Consider the following 26,897-nt stretch of genomic DNA (forward strand, 5'->3'; position numbering starts at 1 on the left):
AAACCTGTGGTCCTTGACCTAGTCTAACATTACATTGTGATAAAATGCTAATATCACACAGTGATCAGAGATTCTTAATGTGATTGTGTACATTAAAAAATGGTTAGTACTGATTTATTTACAACAAAACTACTTTAAAACCACCCAGATTTTATTTGAGTTGATTTCTTGACATCTTGGATGCAACATAAACTAGAAAAAAAATACTAAAACCACGGGTAGTAGCGTAAGCTTTTCTTTTTGCCTTATTCACGTGTATTAGTATGATGATGTGTAACACAATCTATATTTTAAGTCTAAATTGAAGCTATAGTTTGAATATTATAAGCAGAGTGTCTACTGACCCTGGAAAACCTGGAAAAATCAGGGAATATTGTAATCAGGGAAAAATCAGGGAAATTTTTTAAAAATCAGGGAATTTTTGTTTGGTAGGTTGTAATTGGCAATACGTTTTTTGTTTATTGATCTGCTTGCATTGACGTAGCATCAAGTGTATCGCGTCCATTTTCTTTTATTTACCATCGGATTCGGAAGTGGCGTTAAATCACGTGATACAAACTGGTTCAAGCTGGTCTGTTATCCTGCTGACGTACGTGCTGCAGCATGTGCTTCCCACGTTCGGATTACACCGACAGGTGCATTTAATTTTAAGTATTTATGGATGCCCTGAACGTAAACTGGGCATTTTTGTTAGCTTTGAAAATACATATCACAGACACTTTTGGTTAAGATTCGCCATCGTTGCTAGGAATTGGTAGCTGTGGGCTTCATACGGTCCATGGTGCTTTCAAAACTGGAATTTATGCTATACAATTGGACGTTGTTAGTTTTTTCAGGCACAGTTACTAGTTGTTTATGCATGTACCTGCAAGGAGGGCAGATTACATTAGAATAACTGGATCAGAGCTTTTTTCCAATAAATTTTGTGCAATCAGATGGAATACTGCAGTTGCTGAGCGTGCCATGAAAACGTTACCCCACCTAAAGAAATTTGTTAATGAAGTTTCTATTTCATCTGTGTCTTTCAGTGTAGTGAAAAGTGCTCTTGAAGATAAACTTCTAGAAGTAAAATTGACATTCTTCTACTCTTTGGCATCAGAGCTGGAATTGTTTCTCACAATATTCCAAAGGGAAGCACTCATGGCACCTTTTTTCTATGATTCACTGGTAGACATTTTATTAGCTTTGGCAGGAAAGTTTTTGAAACAAGAGGTACTGAAGAGCTTTAGGGAGAAACGCAATGTATCTCGATTGGATGTAGACAACCAGGAAAATCTGTTGACTGCTAACAATATCAGAGAAAGTACCAGTAAAGTCTGTCCTGTTACTGAAAAATGATGTTAGGACTTGTCTAAAGGTTATGGTAAAAAAACTTCAAGACAAAAGTCCCCTGAAGTACAAACTTACCAAGGGAATTTCCTGCTTATATCCGTCTGTGGCTTTAAATTCGGGTGTGAGGAAACAGCGTGTGAGTTACAGTTTAGAATGTTGTCTTCAAATCAAGTGGCTATAAGGACAAGAAGCTGATAACATTGAGTGATCATATAAGTTGGTATGTTCCTCGCAAGATTCTGAAGCACTGTTCTCGTCTTTTTCTCGAGAAGACTGGCGCCTTGATCACTTGTGGATGCTCATTCTTAAGGCACATACAGTAGCTGCCAAAACAGGCCTTCTAAAGTTTGTGAGGATGATGTTGGTACTTTCCCATGGAAAGAGGATTTTCAGTGAATTCTAATCTGCTGACTGAAAACTTGCAGGAAGAAATACTGATCGCACAAAGACAGATGTACGACTTTGTTCAACGTTCTGGAGGTGTAGAGCATTATATCACCAAGTCCATGTTACAGTATGTAAGAAATGCTAGTTGTAGGCGTAAGGAAGCCCTGCAAACAAAACAAAAAGAAGGAAGCTACAGACAAGAAGGCAGAAAAAGAAGAGTTGAAGAGGAGATCAAGGCATTGCAGTTGAAGAAGGCTCGAGTGTTGGATTTGGCTCGTTCTGAAGCAAGTGCAATAGACGCAAAAGTTGAGTCACTGCGAAATTGATGGGAGCTTCCTTTTACTTATGTTTTTGCAAAAGTGTGTGAAATATTTGTAGCAGCATGTTTTATATGCCATCAATTGAGTCACTTTGGCCACGTCTGGAAGAAGGTATCTTTTTTTTTACTAATTTAAGTGAGTTGAAATACTTTGAAACCCGTCTATGTACTGTTATGCAGTTTTTTCAGTTTCGTGGAATGTCGTAATTGTGTTACAGAAAACCTGGAAAAGTTCAGTTTTAGACCTGGAAAACCTGGAAAAATCAGGGAATTTCATTTACTAGATCTGGTAGACACCATGTATAAGTACAGTTTGTTTCTGCAATTCGTTTCTATTAAAGTACACTTATTTCGTTATAAAGGGTTCTTTTGATGCTTTTTGATGTTTTTTTACTTCATTTTACTAACTGAGTGCACTGTGTCTTGATTATAAAATGCAACGTTGCATGAAGATCCAAAAGAAGACAGTTTGCTGTTACAAAAGGAACTGGAGCAAAATTGAGTAAAGTTAGAAATGTTTAGGTTTCATTTGTGAAATATGTTAATGTTTCAGATATGATAAAAAAAATACAACCGCATTTGTATTCTTGGTTGCATAATTTTAATTCAGTCTTATTTATCATCCCACATTTTTCTATGAAACACCACACTGACTGTGGAGACAGTGTGGCAGGTATTGCTCTGAAACACCACACTGACCGTGGAGACAGTGTGGCAGGTATTGCTCTGAAACACCACGCTGACCGTAGACAGTGTGGCAGGTACTGCTGTTGGAACACTATGCTGACTGGAGAAAGTGTGGCAGGTATTGCTCTGAAACACCACGCTGACCGTGGAGACAGTGTGGCAGGTATTGCTCTGAAAGACCACGCTGACCTTGGAGACAGTGTGGCAGGTATTGCTCTGAAACACCACGCTGACTGTGGAGACAGTGTGGCAGGTATTGCTCTGAAACACCACGCTGACTGTGGAGACAGTGTGGCAGCAGGGTGGCCAGCCAACCGGGAAATCGGGAAATACGGGAAATAGCCAGGATTTCTTAAAAAAACCAGGAATACCTGGAATCAACCAGGAATTTTTATTAGAACCGGGAATTTTTTTTATGAAGTAACGATCACAATAACATACGGCTGTTAAATGAGCACGTTCACCACCCGTCGAAGCACGACAGTGTGCTCGTGTGCTATATTTTGTGAAAGTTAATTTGTTCATATTGCATTTAAAAACTTTTGTAGTACGTAAGAAACCGTTAACAATTCAGACTTCCATACTTATTATGTTTCTGTATTCAAAAGCAACAGCATTTTGGCTGAAAATGTTGTAGGATGGTAGTAATTTCTCGCACGGCATGTTGGTAGCACTAGTTTTGTATGTATATTTGTTTTTACTTTGCGCTCATGTTGTTGCGTCACGGTATCACAGATACTTTTCTCGAGTTTTTTTTAAAGTTTAGTTGTGCGGGACGTTGTTTTGAATCTTTTAATCTAACATGTAATTGGCGCAGACTATCAAAATGTCAACGAGTTCGGTCACCACATACAATGACAAATGTACGGAAGAGTTTGAATGGGTGGAGAAAGATCCAAAGTGCGGGACGAACGCTATTTGCAATTTCTGTAATGTTAAAATTTATATCGGTAGCATGGATGGGAAAAACAGCATTAGCCAGCCACGCAAGAGGGGCAAAACACGTGCGTTTGGTGTCAAGTAATTTTTGTGACGTGAGATTATAAATTTTTTGTTGGTGGTAGGTTTTGTTTTAAGCAAGTTCATTGATTTAATTTTTAAGCCTATAGTTAAGTTGTCTGTTGTTTAACGGCAATAAAACATCATATTGTGTGTGCTTTGTGTAACAAAAATGCAAATTGTATGCAAATATTGATAAAAACCACCCTTGAAAAAACCTGGAAAAAACCAGGAATTTTATTATCCCAGAAGAGTGGCCACCCTGGGCAGGTATTGCTCTGAAACATTCACGCTTACTGTGGAGACAGTGTGGCAGGTATTGCTCTGAAAGACCATGCTGACCTTGGAGACAGTGTGGCAGGTATTGCTCTGAAACACCACGCTGACCGTGGAGATAGTGTGGCAGGTATTGCTCTGAAACACCACGCTGACCGTGGAGACAGTGTGGCAGGTATTGCTCTGAAACACCACGCTGACCTTGGAGACAGTGTGGCAGGTATTGCTCTGAAACACCACGCTGACTGTGGAGACAGTGTGGCAGGTATTGCTCTGAAACACCACGCTGACTGTGGAGACAGTGTGGCAGGTATTGCTCTGAAACACCACGCTGACTGTGGAGACAGTGTGGCAGGTATTGCTCTGAAACACCACGCTGACTGTGGAGACAGTGTGGCAGGTATTGCTCTGAAACACCACGCTGACCGTGGAGAAAGTGTGGCAGGTATTGCTCTGAAACACCACGCTGACCGTGGAGACAGTGTGGCAGGTATTGCTCTGAAACACCACGCTGACCGTGGAGACAGTGTGGCAGGTATTGCTCTGAAACACCACGCTGACCGTGGAGACAGTGTGGCAGGTATTGCTCTGAAACACCACGCTGACCGTGGAGACAGTGTGGCAGGTATTGCTCTGAAACACCACGCTGACCGTGGAGACAGTGTGGCAGGTATTGCTCTGAAACACCACGCTGACCGTGGAGACAGTGTGGCAGGTATTGCTCTGAAACACCACGCTGACCGTGGAGACAGTGTGGCAGGTATTGCTCTGAAACACCACGCTGACCGTGGAGACAGTGTGGCAGGTATTGCTCTGAAACACCACGCTGACCGTGGAGACAGTGTGGCAGGTATTGCTCTGAAACACCACGCTGACCGTGGAGACAGTGTGGCAGGTACTGCTCTTGGAACACCATGCTGACTGTAGAGACAGTGTGGCAGGTATTAGTAGTTCATTATGACAATAACTATTTCCATCCTTCTTTATGCAAGCAGCTTGAGTGCCACTGGGTGTGTGGACTCCAGGCAGCAGTGACATTAGTACTTTAGATAACACAACTGCTTTCAAATCTTAAAATTTGCTTAAAATTCTCAATTTCTGTGGCATTAACTGAGGGGATTTGTCATGATGACTGCAATAATTTTCGAGCAATAAGCAATTATGAATCCTGACTACAAATGTTGACTAATTGCTTCTTTTACTTTGTGTTGGTGTTTGAGGAATGAAGTGGGACATAACTGCAGATGGAGTTGCCGTCACAACTTCATGCTGTTGTGAGCAGTGAGCACGCCAGGCCGTGGAGGTGCGCAGTGTGTGTGGTGCCGTGTGCGCAGGTGTCGCATGCGCGTCCCAGCAGTGAGGCCATCAAGGGTGCCAACCTGTACGTCAGCGGCCTGCCCAAGACCATGACACAGCAGGAGTTGGAGGACCTGTTCAGTCCTTTCGGCAAGATCATCACCCCCAGGATCCTGTGTGACAACTTCACAGGTACGTCATGCCCTTCGTCACTCCATGGCACAGTGCTTGCTTTCATCTCTGGGGAGCCTCGCTGATATTCTGCCAAGCGTGCAATAAAAAACAGGTTCGTCTTTGTTTTGAATGTGAAATGTTTGTTAAAATCAACTCGTACCACTGAAGTGAATTTGGTTACATCTGTTGCCCAAATTATACCACCTCAGGGACAAAGATGGGGGAAAAAGTTGTTTTATAAAACATGTACAAATTTTAATAAAAAAAAAAGGTAAAATATAAAATAGGTGTCTGATTTTTTCATGCTCATTTCTTACGTTTTACTTAAATATAGGGATGGGCCGGTCGAATCCTCGAATCCTCGAATCCCACCGAATCTCTAGTATTTGAAAGATTCGAAATTCGAGGGAAAAGATTCGGGATTCGAGGAAAAATATTGATGTAAATGTAGTACATTAAAAACTTAAATGCTTATAATATACTTGGCCTGTTTACGTTTTCCTTGGAACACATCCTATTGAGGTACAGTAGAACCTCGTTAATACGTGATGGTCAGGACCGAGATAATCACGGATTACCGTATTTCACGGACCAGCGATTAAAAGCCAAGGTCTTGTCAAGCTTCTCAGACACCGGCGTGCAGCTGGGTTAAGGCCGTTCACGGTAAGGGCCGACCGTCTTCGAATTAGTGTCTCGGCTTAAAAAAATACAGCACTGCCTAGCCATTAGTTCACGGTCATTTACAACAGCCGAAGAGAGAAAGATAATACTTGCTGACCTTGCATGCCCCCCCCCCCCTCCCCCTCATACAGCCGAATTCCAGCCAGACACATCACTCGCCAGGCGCCTGCCGTGCGTTGGCGGGTTGAAACAAACAAAGGGAGGGAGACGGGAAGCAGAAGTAAGCAAAGGGTCCGTACGACAGAACAGCGTTGCAGAGTTTGGCGGCCCACGCGATGGCTTGTAGTGTTAGCCGGCCGCGTGACGTTAATTTTAAGCGCTGACAATTTTTACTTCTTTTTATTTTTTTTTCTTCTCTTTTAAATCGTCCCGGATTATCCGATTCCCGAATTAGTGCATCATGGATTAACGAGGTTCTACTGTATTGTACTTTTAATTCGTTATTATATAAAAATAATTATAAAGCATGTACTGATTTGGGAAACTTACTTTATATTCATGAACATGGATGCATTGTCACTACATTGGCATTAAATAAGGCATAAATCACATATGTATTCTCAGAATATGCTAAAAAATAAAATAAAGCACATTTAGGATCTAGACTAAATATGAAATTTTTTTTTTTAAATAACTTTACCGAGAAATCTGTTACTTAGTAATACAACAATAATGCTAACTTTCATCACAAGTTATGGTCGCACATGTAGTAATAACAATGAAATAATGAATGACAAAAATTAATATATTATACAATAATTATTTTAATCGCAATTCAATTTTAAATATTCTGATACACGTTCTATTTATGAATTTTTTTAGGACCAAGTTTGGTTTGTGTAGACTACCAACGTTAAAATATGTATTATCTGAGAATTCCATGATGGCCAACCAATGAATTTGTTAGCCAATCATTTTGAGCAACATAAAAAATAACTAATATTAATATAAAAAATTTTAATGGGTAAACTAGAGAAAACACCCCGTCACTTTTAACTTCGGGCATATTAATCACTATGCTTTAGTGAGGCTCAATTTTAAAAGATGCACTACAATATTTCTTATGGCCTAAAACCATTGAAGCCAAGATGGCGCCTTTCAGTTTCCATTAAATATTTCAGGAAAGCGTTTACCTTCATTTGGGACTTTAAACAAATGTCAAGTTGGTAACTACAAAATATTGTTACGTCGGATGTTGAATTTCGTTTTCCGATTTCCGTGGATACATGAATCACTGTACTCACAGATAATGCCTGAATGCCTTAAATCCACCAAGTCGGATTCTACAGCAATTGATGAAGTGACCAGATTCTTACGTGATCCTACAGTTAACCCAGAAATAAACATTCTCGAATATTGGAAAACTCAGTCTGCGTGTTCACCCAGGCTACATAAACTGTCCAAAAAATATTTGTGTTCACCACCTGCGACAGTGTTCTCTGAACGTTTGATCAGCACTGCAGGAAACATATATGACCAAAAACGGAATCGTCTTGATCCAGACAGTGTCAAAATCCTTGTTTTTTTAAATAAAAATTTAAAGGGTTAAATAATTCTGTATGATGTTTAAATTTTTTTCTTAACTTATAAATTATTTTATAATTAACCCTTGAGAACTGGATTCGGATTCGAGGTACTGTTTGGGATTCGGATTCGAGATTCGGATTCGAGAAAAATGGGATTCGAACCATCACTACTTAAATAGATTCAGTTACCGTATTTACTCGCATATGGGTCGCTGCAATTTTACCAGATTTGATGGGGAAAAAATGAAGTGTGACCTATATGTGAAGAAAAATTTTTAAAAATTTTTGAGGAATATTTTTTGCAATATTTTGCTTTAAAATGCGAAAAAGAAGTTTATATAGGTATAGGCAAATTTATTTACAATGTACACATACAGCGAAACCCCTTATTTACGTTACCGTTATTTACGTTTTCCCGTTATTTGCACTATATTCTTCAGGTCCCGTTTTGTTCCCATTTAGTCCAATACAATATTTTCATACAAATTACGTCTCAAAAATTGATTCCATCCCACTATTTACGTCACGTAACAACCATAAACAACCAGAAAATGCCGTGGGTACTTTTAAGAGTAGATAAGATTAGCCAGTAGGCCTAAAAACATAGTGAAAAACGTAACGTTAATAGTCGGCAATAAACATTTTAAATCGCAAAATATACATATTTTATAACATGAAAAGTTGCTTTTATTTCTAAACATGTAATAATTTAAGCCTAGGCGTGTAAAAGTCCGAGTAATTATAGCAGGAGACAATCTAAAATGCACGAGGGAAAAACGTAAACTCACGATTGTATAAACGTGGCTGATTGTTAAGTTCTGATACTGTATTTATGTGACAACTTAGCCGAAATACTGGTACGAGACAAACTTCACAAGATAAAATGAGCGGAGTCTTGGTAACTGTTTTATACGTATTTTATAATTTCTGAAGTATTTTACAGTTGACGCATATTTTTTAAACTAACAATTTATTCCTGGGGATCATAATTAATTAATTATTGGTATCAAGACATCAAGATGAACGTAAACTTGAACATGTCACGGCAGCGAGAAAACTGGTGCGTATACCAATAAACTGGTATTAGAACTGGACAAAACTGGTACACGGGAGGTGGAGCTTATATTTTTTCCGCTAAGCTCGCATCTATTGGCTGGCTGCTGATGGATCGTCACGAGTCTGGGCGGAGCGTTGAGTGAGTTATACTGTGCGTGCACAGCTCAGAGAACAAAGAGAGCCAGCTGGCGTGCCGTAACAGCAGCTGACCGAATACAATGACCTTTCTCCGGGCATGGCGCGATATTGACGGTAAATTTCCATAAATTTGCGGCCCTCTTTTTTAATTTTTTTTTTTACTGTGGTGCAATGCGTATGTGTAATGAATTACCGGTGCAATCTATATGGGGGGAATCTTAAATACCAAATTCAAGACCTCAAATTATGGGTGCGACCTATCTGTGATGGCGACCTATGTGCGAGTAAATACGGTATATGATTATTATTAGGAACCGTGAAATTTCATGAACCACGAAATTCTGGAAAAAACAATGAAATTTGCCAGTTTTTAATTTTGTAGTGAAATTTAAATATTTTTGATGAAACACAGAGTTTGGCTCGAAATTAGTGATGGATCGATAACCGATACCTAAATCGGTTGGTTCCATTGATTCCACTATAATTGTGGGATTCAGAATAAAATAGTTTTGGAATCGACCATGACCGATTCTTTAATTGTTTTTGTAAGTTTGCAAAATACATTTCCTATGCAACGTTAGAAAATATAAAGAAATTAGATGTGTATTGGTACCGGCTTTACCGCCGACTCATCGGGTTTTGTGGTCCGGCCGAAGATGAGCCGCCGGACGAATAACTTAAGCAGAACTACTGGTGTTTCTATTCATTTATTATCACATGCTCACAGGCCCCAGGTCACTGGCCAGCACTTATTATACAGCACGGCGGCGCTCGGCCATTCGCTCTCGCATCACACAACACAACTACCTAGTTCCTTCCTGCCCTTTTCATGAACAGCAATTTTTTAATCCAACACAAGCACAAAATAATGCCCTTATGTCGCAAGTTCTATTTATTTACGCCATTATAAACATAGGCGTGAAATAAACATAGACAGAAAGACTAGTGCCGTGACATTATCTTCGTTTTGACACGTTACTGAAATCCACGTATTTTTATTACTCTGTTTACAAGCAGTAAATATTGCCATCGCAAATGAAAACAAAATGTAACAAATGTCAACAATCGATATGTTCGCACTACCAACATAACAAAATTGACTGTCCACAGTTTTCGTGTTTTGAATAATGGTCGTTTCTGCCGCAAGGCGCACTGGTGTCGATTTTTCTAACCTAATTTAATCGCATGGAGCTAAGATGGCAGTCATTTTTGCGTGCACATATCTATGAGTGTTTACAACTACCGTCCACATTTTGTAAGTTTTGTGATACAATTGAATTTGTGGCTAAGATGCCGAAAACTTCGACAATGTTTGATCGCGAAAGAGAGATGAAATCGAATGATTTTATATTTTTAATCAGCGGGACAAAATTATGATGTGCAAGTTCTGCAACGTGCGGGTTGATTGAACATGCAGAGACACGTGCAAAAAGCATGTGGCAAATGACACACACAAAACAAAACAAAAAAGACAATTATTTTGTCAAGCATTCTACTGTGTCCAAACAAATCTCTATAGGCGACAGCAAAAGCAAACAAGCTTGAAAGTGCAGAAAACAAGAATTTTTTTTTGATTTTGTTAATATGATGCTGTAAGTTAACATTCCTTTGGAAAAAGCTGATCATCCAGCTATGAGGGAATGGTGTAACACCCATGTTGAAGGTTAGCCTTATTTATTTAGAAATGTTTTCCCCCCTCTAATAAAAGTTCATAAGCATATGTAGGCCTACAATATTATCGATTAACTTACCTTTACTTCAAATAAATATGAAAATACCTCAGATTAACAAACACATAAATAGGATGGATTGCATTGTGAAATGGTGAGCACACCACAAGATATTTTTGACTGATTGATTGATGATTTGACTCTGTAATCCAGCAGTAATCTTGAAAAGGTTAGGTTAGGTTTGGCTAAGAATTGTTTTGAGTAAATTAGCCCATTAATATTTTCAGCGATAACCTTATAAATGCTGCCTATTTACATATAAGTATATTGTAAGTTATGTATACATTTTAGGTGCAGGGGATTTGCCATCATCAGCCAACACTCTTAGAGAAACTTATGTCCCAAAAATTGGCCAGGCAAATAAGGAAGCAGTAGGGCTATGAGGTTTTTTCATACACCGCCAATGGCATAATTTTTTCACAATTTTTTCACAATTTTTTGGGGTCTCTACTGATTGCTTATTTTTACACCGATTTTTTGCACCGCTTTTGTCATTTTTTTACACCGAAATGAGCCAGTTTTATTTACCATTTTCTGGGGTCTCTAGTCATATCTCTTATTTAATCTATTTATTTCCCTATTAAAATGTTTATATTCACTGGAGTTAGAGGCATTGTGCCCACGATAACTAGGCGTTGCACACGTGATTACTTGAAAAGTGAATAATTGATTGTTTATTTGGTTTTCCATAATTTTTTTTTAGAATACTTTGGTTGCCTGATTTATCTTCTTTCAAAATATGAAGGTATAGTATAGTAAATGTTTCACAACTAACAGGGTTTTGTGTTTTTGTACTATAATCTGTATAGGTAAGACCAATTTTTTTGGACCCTAATAGCACTTTATCTCCCCCTCTTGACTATTTATACATTTTAAATCAAGAGAGAACAGGTTAAAATGGTTATTTTTAGTGGTGCACCGATATGACTTTACCGATTACCGATTGAAATACCGATTATGAGAGCAATAATCGGCAGATACCGATTCAGTTACCGATTATAATGAACAAATGTTTTTAAGTGTAATAATGCACACAAAAATTTTTATTCCCATGTGAATTTAATAACAAGATTAGGTAAAATTGAGAATACAGTTATAATAACAGTATAAAAATATATAAAATACACTATTAAGTCATTGCAAAGTGTAAATTAAATTAACTTCTATTTATATTTGTTATTGTAAACAACTTGAACTACAGTCTAATAATTGTAATTTACAATGGGTAAGTTTTTGTTGCGGAAAACTAGCATTATTATCGACTACCACATAAGGTTGCATCGAGAAATTACTGTTTAACAATGTAAACATGTTGCTTTATTTTGTTCACTTGAGTTTATAGAAAAATGTTTCCACACTTCACTTTTTTTTCTCCCTACTCGCCATCTCACTATAATTATATATAAATGACTCAAAACCAATTTTGGCACATGTGATATTATTTATTTTGACTGAATATATAAAATTATAAATACTTTTACACTTTTCACGTCACATACAAATAACACAACAACGGATAATGTTACCAAAGATACCCATAACGAGTTTGTAAAACCCAGTGATAAACTCTAGACGGTATCGGGACCACGATTTTGAACCGCTACTACGACTCGAAAAGATCGATTGTCATAGAATCCACTGCAACTGCTTGTGGTATTTTGATTGCGTGCCATATATTTTACGTCTCTGGCTATAGGTGATGTACAAGGCCACTAAACAAAAGACAAAACGTAAATAAACGTGTAGGAAAAACGTATTTTTTATTGTTCGAGGCAATGAGATTTATTAAATTTAACGAAATATCTGTAATCATCATATGACGGAGTTAGATGAATTTTGTAAAATATACAAATATTACCGTATTTGGTCCTAAAATGTGTAACAAAATATTACACGGTAAAATCCTACTTAATTATGCCGGGACGTTGATAATCGGCAAAGTAATCGTTAAGATACTCGCCGATTACGATGAATCGGAAAGTACTCATAATCGCCGATTACGATTCATCGGTATCCGCATCGGTGCACCACTAGTTATTTTATTAGTAAGAGACTTTAAATATGACTAAATGTTGCATCCGCAATATGGAATCGCCCATTACCAAATAGAATAGACACAACTTTGATACAGTTTTATAACATGTATAAATAATAGATGCTAATAGACTTACATACAGAATTAAAAGAGACTCAACCCACCTTATGTTACTTGAATTGTTGTCGACTGTTCAAGAGAATGACGGGGAGCCTGTGTGTCCGTGCACAGGGCTGTCGAAGGGCGTGGGCTTCATCAGGTTCGACCAGCGCAGAGAGGCGGAGCGCGCCATAGAGGGACTGAACGGCACTGTGCCGGCTGGCTGGACGGAACCCATCACCGTGAAGCTCGCCAATAACCCCAGCAGCAGCAAGGTGGCAGCACCGCTCGCCGCCTACATGGTTCCCCCGGCGCGCAGGATGGGGCCCATCCACCACCCCGCCGGCCGCCCCAGGTATGACGCTCTGCTCCGCTCCTGTCCTGTCCTGTCCTTGATTCCGTGTTGATAGAGGCAATATAGTGATTCACACCCAAGTACTGAAATGGAAGTCAATACAACGCCTATCATATAAATGCAAAGCAAAACATGAAATGCACCTAGTCAACTCAGTTACCTCATTTTTGTAAGTAAAATATAAAAATATTTTCAGTAATATTTAGTTTAAATCTTTCATTTAAAAACCAAAAATATAATATTCTAAGTAAAATAAATTATTTCATTTCTTTGTATGGTTTTTTTAAAAGTAAATGACTTAAAAGCAATGTATAGCTGATACCATACAGATATGGCTAAAAACCTTCAGAGAAACAATAAATGTATTAAATGTAATGTTTTTGTGTTTTTAACAATGTATGTATTGTTTTTTATACATGTTAGTACTGAAATAATAAGATATTGACAAAGAGAAAATTTAAATTTGAAAGTATTTTGGCACCAGAAATAAACTCAAACCGCAAAATAACTCAAATATTTTTTTTTTCCCCCCACTGCTTATGAAGTTGTGTAGGCTTCAGTGTTCCAATAAAACCATTTGTTGTTTTGCTATTTGAGTAGTTTAAGATATTAATTGCAAGGTATTTAATTAATAACTATAAGAATGAAACTTGTTAAAACATAAAACCATTCAATCTTTGGGTTAGACAATACTGTATTTGAAGAATATGTTAAGCTTTACATTTTTTTAATGTATAAATCTTTTTAATGTACTAAGGAACATTACAGAAGAATAGTGATTGTTTTAGTAGACATTTTTTTTGTTGAAACTTACTGTCATCAGTGTATGTATTATTGTTTTATTTACTCATTTAATTGTCTTACCACGAATTGTTGAAGCAATTGATTAATTTATTGTGACCAGTGTTTTATTATTTTAATGAAAACAAAGATTAAATCTACTAATTTTAATGGCAAAAATTGCTATGATAAGAACACCATAATATCTTGGTGCTCTATTGATACAACCTTAACCATGGTGGCCACTTCTCCTTGAATCCTTGAAAAGTTGGAATTGCCCTTTGAATTTTATCCATCCTTAGAAAAGCTGGAAAAGTGTTTGAATTTTGTCCGGAGTCCTTGAATTTTATTGTTTCATAAAATGTTTTGATCCATAGAGTAAATAAATATTATACTCGGTCTACCTTTTGGCCTTGGCAAAGCCTTGAAAGGAAACAAAAGTTCTCCAACGGGGAAAAAATTCAAGACCCAACCATCTGCTGGTAAAGCGATGCTTAAACTTTTCTGGGACTCAACAAGGCCCTATTTTATGCAATTTTCTTTAAGACCAACGAACAATCAACAGTCAGTATTACACTGATATGCTTAGAAAACAAATTAAAGCCTGAAATTCGCACTAAACGTCATAGACTTTTGAAAAAAAGTATGATTTTACTTCACGACAATGCATGGCCACATACAGCACAGATAACGCAAAAATGCATTCAAAAACTGGGCTGAGAGATTCTTCCACCCTCCTTACAAGTCCAGATCTCGTCCCCTCAACTTTCATATGTTTAGTCCCATTAAAGGAAGCCCTACTGCTCCAATGAAAAAGTCAAGATTCAGGTGCAAATGTGGCTTCGAAAGCAGACAAAAGAATGATATGCCAGGGACAATTGTAACTTAAGAGTATGATTGTTGGGGGAAAAATAGGTAAAATTTTATTTTGAATACATTGATTTGAGCTATGTTGATTTGTCTTGTACTTATTGAATGACCCTCATATAATGTTTGCATGTAGTATATCGTCTGATCATGAAGGATATTGTATTTTGTTGACCTAGTTGTTTGACGAAAATCTGTTAAAAAGCATGTTCCTCCGCTTTTTTTCTTTATCCTAATAATGGTGCTGTGTACGCACTATCCGTCCGCTCAGTAATGCCGGCAGCCTCCATTTGCTGCACCTGTGTTATTGACGCATCTCTAACAGTTGGCACAATTCTGTGTGGGCTTGTGTGGATTAGTTTGTCTGTTTTTAAATAAAATTTATATGGTTAATGTTTATTTTCTGTTGTATCTTGTATTTTGATTTCTAACGATCTTCATTTTAATTTATGAGCCATCTTAACTTGACTTGTTCATGCTGTGATAGCTTTTTATTAGGCCTGTGCGAATATCAATGTTGTCACATCTTTTCTTCAACATAGACTACACTTTCCTGTCAAGTGTGGCATATATGTTAAATCATCATTTATTTCTTTATATAAAGTAGGTTGTCACCATTTTTTGTATACTTATAATGGAACTAAACATATGTTACATGCAGGGTTCGACTTTAACGCCTGTCCGCCTGTCCGAGACAGGCAAATTTCCGTCCGGACAGGTATATAACGAAACGTGCCTGTCCGGGGGGGACAGGTTACTATTAAATTTCAACGTAACATTCAGTAGTCCACACAAGTCCGTCAGGAGTACCGTATTTACCCGCATAAGGGTCAAGGGTTGCACATTTTATGCCGATTTATTGAGTAATAAAATATGGTGCGACCCTTCCGGGAGTTTTTTACAGCTTTTTACAGCGCAGTTATTCTACTCCGCGTTCTTGACCCCTCCCTTTCTCTTCAACGACTTCCACCGGCACGGCGCTAGCAAGGCTGTTGTAGAAGGGGGAGATGGGGAAATCTAAAAATAAACCAGCCAGAGAGGGGAGAGTGTGTTTGTGTGCCTGCGGCCATGTGAAGTGATAACCGGTTTTCCCTCCCTCCCTCTCACACCTGTCACAAATTCTTCACATTCCTTCCTTCTCATTCGTTTCACGTGGGAACTGGCACCCTAAACAATTAACGTGTCTATCTTGACAGGTGTTTATGACGCAAAGGCGCTCAATATTTTAATATTATACATTAGAGTTGTTTGTGCAGCAATGTGGCGATATGTAAGTGGCGCTTCAAAGCCGCCGAAAAAAAAAAATTGGTTGTCTGTAAAGTTGGTTTACGGACGATAGTTTAACGTGACAACGTCATAGCAAAACATTGATGAAATGATTGCATACTTTTATGAATAAAATTGAATCATTTTTATTGAATTATCACTATTTTGTATGGATACAAAGAAGGAGTGAAATGAAATCTTCAATTTAATTGATAAATGTACTTTTATTTGCACTCATTAATTCAAATTAGGGATGGGGCGAATCCTGATTTCCTCGAATCCGAATCCTAACTCGAATCCTCGACTGGAATTGCCGAATCTCGAACCCAAACCCGAATCTTTTAATAGATTATGTCCACATATCTAATGTAAGTGAGATGTATTCTGCTTGCACTAAAAGTCCCTTGACTTTATCACATGTAGATTGGTACATTTCTGGTATAAGTGTATATAAAGACAAAAATTTTTTCTTGAGAAATTTCAGTTTTAGTACAGATTAGCGGTTAGGATTTTTTCTATAAATAAGCTAGAGGTCTGCGAGCCTAAGAATTTTACTTCGACCTGAGCTCGAGCTTTTGTGGTACAGTTACACTTTTGGGAAATTATTTTTATCTTAAACTTAATATCATGTTTGAATAAAGTATTAAAATGAAGTGGGCTTATTAATTTTGGGTAACTATTTACAGAGTGTGTTTACATTTTGCACTGCTAGAAAAAAAATAACATTTTTTTCCATTGAATCTTACCTGTTTCCATTGGTTCATTAGTAACTGATATCATCCAACTAACATAACCAAGTATATGTTTGTGTAAATGTAACATATCTTTGGAAAAATTTCACCCTTGTCAATTTTTCTGGAGTCCTTACTGAGCTTCAACAAACTTAGCACCAAAAATCATGTTGTTTGAAAAGTACATTCACATTGTTTCAACATTTCCACTTTTCAGCACAATAATTCTGAGAGAGATTGTCACAGAGTATTAAATTCTGTTCTTTAATCTATCATTCAGAACAATTTTTTGTTCTGCACGTTCAGGAGTTAAATTAGCTCTACGATTGGAGATAGTGTTTCCAGCAAAAGAGAAGCGTCTCTCGCTGGCAACCTGCTTGGCTGGAATGCTTTAGTAAAATTGCTTAACGTCAAAATTAGTGTCATAAATATCTGTAACTGGTCATTAAAGTTTAATCAATTGAAAGTAATAAAAATAAAAACATTTTACTTCATTCAATTTACACTTGCAAAAAAACATACACACAATAAACCTACATGGAAATTAAAGTCTTCTTCAATATCCTGAAGTCTGAAATATGTTTACTCATGTCATTAAATGTAGAGCTGTATTGAAGAAGCCGATTTTGCCAATATTTAGTTGAATCGGCATTTCTGCCGACTTCCGATACAGTATGCTCGTTAATTTTCGGCCGATATTACTGAAAAACGAGAGAGACTGCCATAACCTAAAAATCCACGAGTACCATTTTCACTTTTCGTAGTAGTACTGCATTCTTTCAGATCGCATTATTTCTTAGCAACATGTGCCAACCGTACATATCAAAGTTTAACATCCTTTTTTTTTTAACAATGTTCTTTAATTTAATATGTCATAAATAAATAATACATTACTATCACGGTAAATATACATCTCAGTTGTTACGGTAACTATAGTGCAAATATGGTAGCTATCATGCTTCTGTAGTAATTATGGTATTCTACAAAGAATCTTTAGTTCTTTTTATGGTAATTATCTTAAAATAACTATTGGGTTTGTACTGTAGTTATGGTACATCATCCATATTTCTTCGTATGTTGTTGTTCATTTGTCTTTTCTTCATATTTACGTGTGCCATTATTTGAGACAAGAAGTTTCAGAAAAAATTTTAACGGACATTATATCACACATTTAATGGCGTAAATGACGAGACCTCGGGCAATTTAAACGCTTTATACGGAAAAACCTACCATGCGGGACCTCGTAAGCGAGTTTTACTGTATTTTTTCCCGTAAATAGTAAAAACCGACTCCTTTGACGAATCCTATATCAGACCCGCCGAACCTTCGAATCCCTAGGATTCGGCGGATTCGGCGGATATTGGATTCGGTCGCCCCATCCCTAATTCAAATATATTTATTACTTTAACAAAGAGATTATTTTAACTATGACTTTTATACATGTTTGCTATTTAACTTCTTCCAATCTGTGTTATTCTGTTAAGGATAGGACGATGATAGAAAAAGTAGAAACTAATGGGAGTGTTTCAAGTTTAATGTGCCTCGAAAAAGTCAAATCGATGGTTGTTCCAATCGAGTAGAAGAGTGATAGATGCGGCGCAAGCGTACAATGAGCGTAATGGGACAAAGCGTAATGAGACAATGAGTCATCCTTTTTCGTGCGTGCAGCTGGCGTTCATCGATTTATTAGAATTTTTCATGATCCCTTGTGAACAATAATGTTCAGTGTGAAATGGTGGAGCCAGAATGGATAGCTCTGAAAATTGTTGTTCACCAGGATTGTACTCCTTTGTACAAAGCCAGTTGGAGGGAAATAAACACAAGACACTAGAACAAATTTGTTAATATTCTTTCACTCGTGGATCTTGTGTTGTCTCTGCCTGCTCACACCGCAGATTGTGAAAGAGAATTTTCTTTGATGAAGTCTACCAAAACGGACTGACACAAAAAACTTGATGATACATTATCATCACTGATGCATATCCAGATGAAATCAAGTAGTGCCCCAGCTATTGAACTTTGGTTTAATCGTGGTAAGAGAAAGTGCAGACCATTTCAGCCCCCATACAGAAAGTGCGTAGCTAGGCTGCAGCAAGATGAGGAAGATGCATCTGATGACAGTTCATTTGATAGTAGTTCAGACACATTAAACCAGTGATTTAGTGCAAAACACTTAAATCAATATTTAAAACTCCATTATTAATATTAAAATACGTAGTGTAAAACTGACTTGTTTTGAGTAGGCATGTGCGAGAAAGACTTTTTTGAATTCGAGACGAGATCGAGAAAGCAATTTAAAAATTCTCGAGAATCGAGTCGAGATCGAGAAATCTGTACTTTAGTTAACAGGATAATATGATCCAAAAAAGTAAAACTCAATAATCTGACAAACATACATAATTATTCAATAATTTTATCAAGTATCCACAATTGCAATTACAACTTTACCTTTACACTCAAGTTTATTTGCCTATTGTCGTATGTAAACATACGTTATTGACTCCATAGTCTATACAGTTTCCTTGAGCCATGGACGGTACTTGATCATGAAAGTCTGAACATTCGCCACTATCGATATGTCACTATCGATACGGACCGCAATTTAAACATCATGTTGCTTGTTATATACTGCTGGCCGTGTGTATAACCTAAGGCCATAAAACAAAATGCAATCGCGGAAGAATTCTGCAGTCATGTTTATGTTTTTATTTTTTACCGTACCGTTTTACGTTGATACTTGATATTGATACCGAAAATGATTTATTTTTAACTTTAATGTTGGTTTTATTGACGGAAAATAATCATTTTCTTCTGTAATTTAATGTGATAACCACAGCACAATTCATTGTTTACGTTTACCGTTTCATGTAGTGACTTGTGAACGGAAGTTGTTCGTTTTTAACTTTTTAATAATTTATCGTGTATACTATCGTAACAAGTATATTTTATTTTATACGATCTACGTTACGTTGAAGATATGTTAATTATTTCAACACGCAAAACAAAATGCTGCCTCAATATATTATATAACCTAACCTATTTCTTGTTTACAAAATTCTCGAAAATTCCGAGCCAAAAAAATTATCTCGAGACGAGATCGAGAAAATTTCTGTCTCGACTCGTTCTCGATGATGCCGAGACTCGCACATCACTAGTTTTGAGTACAGTGATGTTCTTAAGAATATATCAAGTTTATAACCAGTAATTTTTTTAACGTAAGCTGGACAGGTGGAATTAGTTACGGACAGGTAAGTATCCAATTATACCTGTCTGTTGGGCAGTCCAGTTAAATCCTTAAAATCTATCCCTGGTTACATGATACTGTTTTATTGCTAAACAACTTTCATTTTCATGTAGTAAGTGGAAACACTACTTCATCTAACTTGATTGGTCAGTCTTTTTGATATTCTCAATTTCCAATTGCACTATATTCTTCAGGTCCCGTTTAGTTCCCATATAGTCCAATACAATACTTTCCCGCAAATTATGTCTCAAAAATCGAATCCATCCCGCTGTTTACGTCACGTCACAACCATAAACAACCAGAAAATACCGTGGAGCTAGTAGGCAATGAACATTCTAAATCGCAAAATATACATAGTTTATAACATGAAAAGTTGCTTTTATTTCCAAACATGTAATAATTTAAGCCTAGGCGTGTAAAAGTACGAGTAATTATAGCAGGAGACAATTTAAAATGCACGAGGGAAAAACGTAAACTCACGAATGTACAAACATGGCTGCTTGTAAGTTCTGATACTGTATTTATGTCACAACTTAGCCGAAATACTGGTACGAGACATAAACTTCACAAGATAAAATGAGCGGAGTCTTGGTAACTGTTTTATACGTATTCTATAATTTCGGAAGTATTGTACAGTTGACGCATATTTTTTAAACTAACCATTTATTTCTGGGGATCGTAAATAATTAATTATTGGTATCAAGACATCACGATAAACGTAAACTTGAACATGTCACGGCAACGAGAAAACTGGTGCGTATACTAATAAACTGGTATTAGAACTGGATAAAATTGGTACACGGGAGGTGGAACTTATATTTTTTTCTGCTAAGCTCGCATCTATTGGTTGGCTGCTGATGGCAGGTCATGAGTCTGGGCAGAGCATAGAGTGCGCATGCGCCGCCGCGTCGTTACAGCAGCTGACCGAGTACAATGACCTTTCTCCGCGTACGGCGCGCTATTGACGGTAAACTATCATCAATTTGCGTCCTTTTTTTTTAAAATATTTTTTACTGTGAGCAATGTGTATGTAGCCCGTATTTGTTATAAACCCTGCCGGTTGCAACTGTATTTATAATTTGGAGAGGCAAATAATCTCCTTGAACAGCCAAAAAAGCAAGCAGAAGAAAATCTCAAATTTTTTTGTTAGGAAGTAATCAGAAAAACATTTTGGCTTTCATTTTTTATTTTTATTTTTGTCAAATGTGGTAAATTAATAATTGATTAAATACTAAAGTAAAATTTGTTGTTAGTGTGTTTGTACCTGCATTATAGTATGTGCTATTAAACAAAATGAAAAAAAATTCGAAATAAGGTAAACTGTACTCCTTTTTATACTTTTCCCTTTATTTACACTTTTCTGCTTTTTACACTTTTTTACTTTGTCCCCATGAAAAGTGCAAATAAGGGGTTTTGCTGTGTGTATATATATATATGTGTATATATATATATATATATACACACACATACATATACACACACACACTTTTTTGATTGAGTGCAGTTCTTAAATAATGCATTTTATTTATGCTATTATTTTGCATGACTATATATTAGTGATTATAGCTGTTAATAGATTATTTTTGCTTTAAAATAACTTTCATAATAACCAACTTACAACTGTCTCAAAAAGTTGTAGTCTTTGCCTTTTATTGTGAAATCAGATAATGATCAGGAAGAAATATTTGGAAACTTAATGTTTTTATACAAAGATATTATCCCCCATAATGTTGTAAAAGAAAATAGTTGAGAACATATTAATTACTAATTGTAAATAACAATTAATAAACTAAAGTATAACCTACATAAAATAAAAAGAACTACTTTAATTAGTACGTGTTTAAAATAGGCCAAATATGTTTATGACCAAAAATGTTTTCAGTTTTTAATTTTTATTTAGTGTAAAATTGATGCTAACTGTTATGGGCGAAGTTCGTTTGTGAAAACAATTTATCTGTGAAACTCAGTGATAATTTCACGAAACTTGTCAGCTGATGGAGCAAAAGCGATGGTTGAAGAATTCAATTCAATGCTATCCAGGGTGAAACAACAAGGCAAAGTATGGTTCTTACATTGCACATGCCACTTGGCTCACCTAGCAGCATCTCATGCCTTCAGTAAGCTGCCAGACTTGTGTGAAAAATTATCTAAAAATGTCTCTATGTGCACTTCAAAACCTCAGGAAAGCGGAAAGATGAATTCAAGGATGTTCAGGAAATGTTGGAAATGGACACCCACACCATTCTTCGACCTTGTTTCACAAGATGGTTGGCTCTCTTACAGTGTGTGGAGCGCTTGTTAGAGCAGTGGCCTGCACTGATCAAGTGTTTTGATAATTTGAATGGGAAAGAAAGCAAATCAGATTCTGTTTGTCGCATTGTCAGTACTTTACACTCAGATTTTGATAAACTTTACTTTTTCTTCCTTGAAGCTGTACTGTCAAGATTTTCCAAATTCAACACTTTGTTTCAGCAAGAAAGACCATACTTCCATAAACTATCCTGAAATGTGTGTGCTGCTCAGGCAATGTGTTGCAACATACGTGAAATTTCCAATAATTAAGGAATGTGGTATCACTAAAGTAGACGACAAGCGTGGAAACCAACAGCCAGATGAAGGAACTTTTATTAGTCACAAAACCAGAGATTTTCTGGAAACCTATAATTTAGCCACCGAACAGAAAAAAGATTGTTTTGGGAATGTCAGAAAATTTTATCAGACAGGAACTAAAGAGCTGTATTGCCTCCTGCCTCTTGAGGATGATGTGTTAAAAAATATTACGATTTTTGATCCCTGCAACAAGAAATCAGGAGACTGGAAGAAAGTAGAGAAGCTTGTCAACAGGTTTCCGAATGTCATCGGGCCAGATGACATGGACAGACTGAATGATGAGTTTATCTCTTATTCATTATGGGAACCTGTACCAGCCTTACGAAAACAGGAAACAGATTCCTACTGGCACAGTGTCTCAGCACAGGCAAAATGATGTGGTGGTTTTCCCTGTGCTCTCAAAACTTGCAAAAACCATGTTAATTCTTCCCCACAGCAATGTTGCTGTGGAAAGGGTTTTCAGTAATCTCAAGATGGTTAAAACTGCTCACAGATCATCAATGGAATCACCAATGTTAAATGCGCTGATGCATTGCAGAATGTGAACATCTGCAGGTCTGGCTTTCAAGCCCACTGACGAGATGCGGAAAAGAGCACAGAACATGAAAAAGTAGCTAGTTAATCATGTACCTTTGTTTTTTAAACTTGTAAATAACTTCAGTTGTGGATGTATTTATAGTTTGTAAATAAGAAAAACACCAAAGCCTATACTGAAGAGAAACTTTTTAAATTACTTTTAATTTTTTTGTGATACCAAATATTAGTTTTGTAATATAAATGACAAATCTTAACAATTTTTTACATGCATTTGATTTTTTTAAATTATGTTTTGGAATGCATTGTATATTTAAAATGACAGCAAAAAATAAATTATGTCAATTAAGGCTGTAAATTTTACAGGATTTTTAAATGCTGTAAAGAGGATTTAGGAAGCTAATTTGGTGGCAGGCCTGGTGTAAGCTATACCTCATTCATATGATACATCTTGAGACCCTCAAACATCAATGGTAACAAGCGTAAAACAAAACTTAAGTTTAGATTTTGGTGCAGTAATTTATGAATCTATAACACTTAAGTGTATGTCATCCTAGTGAAACACCTGGCAAAATCCTTTAGTTACATTTTTAGGTGATAGTGTGACAAATATTATGGTCCAGTTTAAGCTCACAGATTGAAGCTTTATGGAAAGTCAAGGCAATTATTCCAGTACCGTATTTATCCGCATATGGGTCTCAGATATTATGCCGATTTTTTGTTTTATAAAATGTACTGTGACTCATAAGTCATTAGCAAAAATTTCCATCTTGGGTTAAAAAATTAACATTTCACTGTTATGGTTGACTATATGCCTAAATAACTAGCTTGTGTTGTTTTTTAATAAATATGTCACGAGTAAATATAAATTGTTTAGTAAAAATATCTGAGCAGTGAGTATGAAGCATCATGAACTGCGCTGTTAAGCTATGTCAGGTGGCAGATTACCTGGCCGGCGCTGGTAAAGTAAGTAACGTGGCTGTCTGCTCCCGGGCTGGCGCTCTGCAAGAGGAGGAATCAAAAAATAAAACAGCCAGAGAGAGAAAGAGAGGAAGGGAGTGCTGCATGTGCGTTTGAGTGCGTGTGGCCACACAGCAGTGTTTATGGTTTTCTCTCCCTCCCTTGCCCTCGTGAACTGGTACCCTACACAATTATCATGTTTATCTTGACAGGTTTTTGTGACGCAACTGTGGCCAAACATGGTTTTTGTGTGAGATTTCCTATGCTTTATACTGCAACATTTTATTCATGACAAAACTGCTGTAAAGGGTGTGCTTGTTTTTATTGAAGAAATTTACAAAAAAATTGACAAGGAAATAGTATGCCATCTTTTCTCTCTTGGGGAAGACAAAAGGGAAACATGTAGGCCTGTGCGAATATTCGAATTTTCGAATATCAAAACGAATAGTTTATTATTCGTATTCGATTCGATTTCGAATACTAACACTTCGAAAAAACGAATATTCAGTCATTTACGAAAAAGGCTGAGCGGGATCACTACATCTGGCCACGTAAAGCCCGTTTGAACACAGTAATTCGGAGCGATAACTAACGTATTTTATGTAGAAGAATGTCGTCAGGTCGTTTAAAATAGATTTGAACTGTCAGCATACTGATAAAGATAAATACGTGTCTGTAAAATCCATACAACCGGGACGTTATAGGTGACAGTTTTCAGATTAGAGGGTGAAACATGGTTTGTCGGCACTGTAATATCGTTCCGAAGTGACGGCGAAGAGAAAGAAAATTGTACAGACCATGTGGAAAACATCTGGCCGCATACTCACAGAAAATACTCCAAAAGCCTAACATCTAACGTCAATGTTTTTCAATAGGATAATACACAGCAAACGACCGGATGCAGGCGGCAAACACCCCCCCCCCCCCCCCCACTTTTTATCCTTCCCACCCTTCCCAAATTCCTCGCGTAGTGACTGCTCAGGCAATTATCCTGTCCCGCGTCGATAGTGAAGTAAATGTGTTTTCTATGGGTTGGCCATCATGGAATTCTCAGATAATACATATTTTAACGTTGGTAGTCTACACAAACCAAACTTGGTCCTAAAAAAATTCATAAATAGAACGTGTATCAGAATATTTAAAATTGAATTGCGATTAAAATAATAATTGTATAATGTATTAATTTTTGTCATTCATTATTTCATTGTTATTACTACATGTGCGACCGTAACTTGTGATGAAAGTCGGCATTACTGTTGTAATACTAAGTAACAGATTTCTCTGTAAAGTTATTTAAAAAAAACAAGATTCATATTTAGTCTAGATCCCAAAAATGCTTTATTTATTTTTTAGCATATTCTGAGAATACATATGTGATTTATGCCTTATTTAATGCCAATGTAGCGACAATGCATCCATGTTCATGAATATAAAGTAAGTTTCCCAAATCAGTTCATGCTTCATTTTTTTTATATAATAACGAATTAAAAGTACAATACAGTAGAACCTCGTTAATCCGTGATGCGCTAATTCGGGAATCGGATAATCCGGGACGATTTAAAAGAGAAGAAAAAAAAAATAAAAAGAAGTAAAAATTGTCAGCGCTTAAAATTAACGTCACGCGGGCCGGCGGCCAGCTAACACTACAAGCCATCGCGTGGGCCGCCAAACTCTGCAACGCTGTTTGTACCGACCCTTTGTGTCGCCACCCTTTCAGCTGTCACATTTGTCACTCTTTAAACTTGTGGGGGATGTCCTGACTTCTGCTTCCCGTCTCCCTTTGTTTGTTTCCACCCGCCAACGCACGGCAGGCGCCTGGCGAGTGACGTCAAATATTGTAATAGGATAATATGGGAAACTCAGGCCAATTAGCATTGGCGAAGCGCGAGACACCAGACTGCAGCGCATTCTAGCGGCGTGGACTGAAGAAAGCCCCGCGTAATTCAATTTTACGTGCATATTAAAGGCAACATGTTTACACAATTAAGTGCTGTTTTTACCAAAACTAGAAATTCAAACAAATTTAAAGGCTACTATTCATACAGAACTGTTCTCAGGCTTTATTTAAAGGTATGTGTCAAAGATAGATATGTAATTATGTGCAAAATATAATCTATCAAAATAACTGAACAAGTAGTAGGTAGTATCTAATTGGTTTTCCAGCTGTTTTATTTTTAAGGAAACAAGAACTAGTTTTAGTAACGGAAGTAAATTGTATGTATGAAATTAACTTCTCACCTGAAAATGTGACTGCATTTTAAATAAAAATCCTTAATGAAACCGAAAACATACATATATATATTTATTTATTTATTAGGTTTAGAAGACTTGATGATAGTGTGATATTAAAATTGGGAGATTTATTAGAAGGAGACAGCGGGAGGCTATAGAAGTGCATAGAAACTAAAATCATTAAAAGTTCTTATGTTGTCACCACCGAGTTAGGTTATGTTTTTTGGGCTGGGGTTATAAGTGTAGCATTGCATGTTTGTTTAAGAAAGATCTAGACATTAATAAAGAATATTAGTTTTGATAACTATTATAGTTTTGTATACATAATTGTATAGTTAAATATGAAGTGACTTTTGAGCATCAATAGTCATTGGCAAAAAATGTTGACACCCTATTTAACAAAACAGACTTAAGGTATAGGATAAGTGTAATTATGACAAAACCTAGCTGCAAGTGTTAACACATTGTTATTATTAACATTAAAAATGGTCTAGCAATAGATAAATTACTACCAGTAGTATATTAGCAAGAACCTTCTTAATTCCATAGTAGTCTAAGGCATGCCACATTTTTGTTCACTATG

General features: G+C 36.7%; 1 protein-coding gene across 3 annotated transcripts in view; it reads left to right on the top strand.

Moving 5' to 3' along the window:
* The window catches only part of LOC134536696 (ELAV-like protein 4), a 73,851-nt gene that overhangs the window by 26,177 nt on the left and 20,777 nt on the right, over nucleotides 1-26,897 (top strand). For all 3 annotated transcript variants that reach the window (XM_063376560.1, XM_063376559.1, XM_063376558.1), the window contains exons 5-6: nucleotides 5,335-5,488; nucleotides 12,868-13,090. In XM_063376560.1, the coding sequence (XP_063232630.1) occupies nucleotides 5,335-5,488; nucleotides 12,868-13,090 (377 nt within the window). The remainder of the gene's footprint in view (nucleotides 1-5,334; nucleotides 5,489-12,867; nucleotides 13,091-26,897) is intronic.

Source organism: Bacillus rossius, chromosome 11, assembly GCF_032445375.1.
Source record: "Bacillus rossius redtenbacheri isolate Brsri chromosome 11, Brsri_v3, whole genome shotgun sequence".
Lineage (NCBI taxonomy): Eukaryota > Metazoa > Arthropoda > Insecta > Phasmatodea > Bacillidae > Bacillus > Bacillus rossius.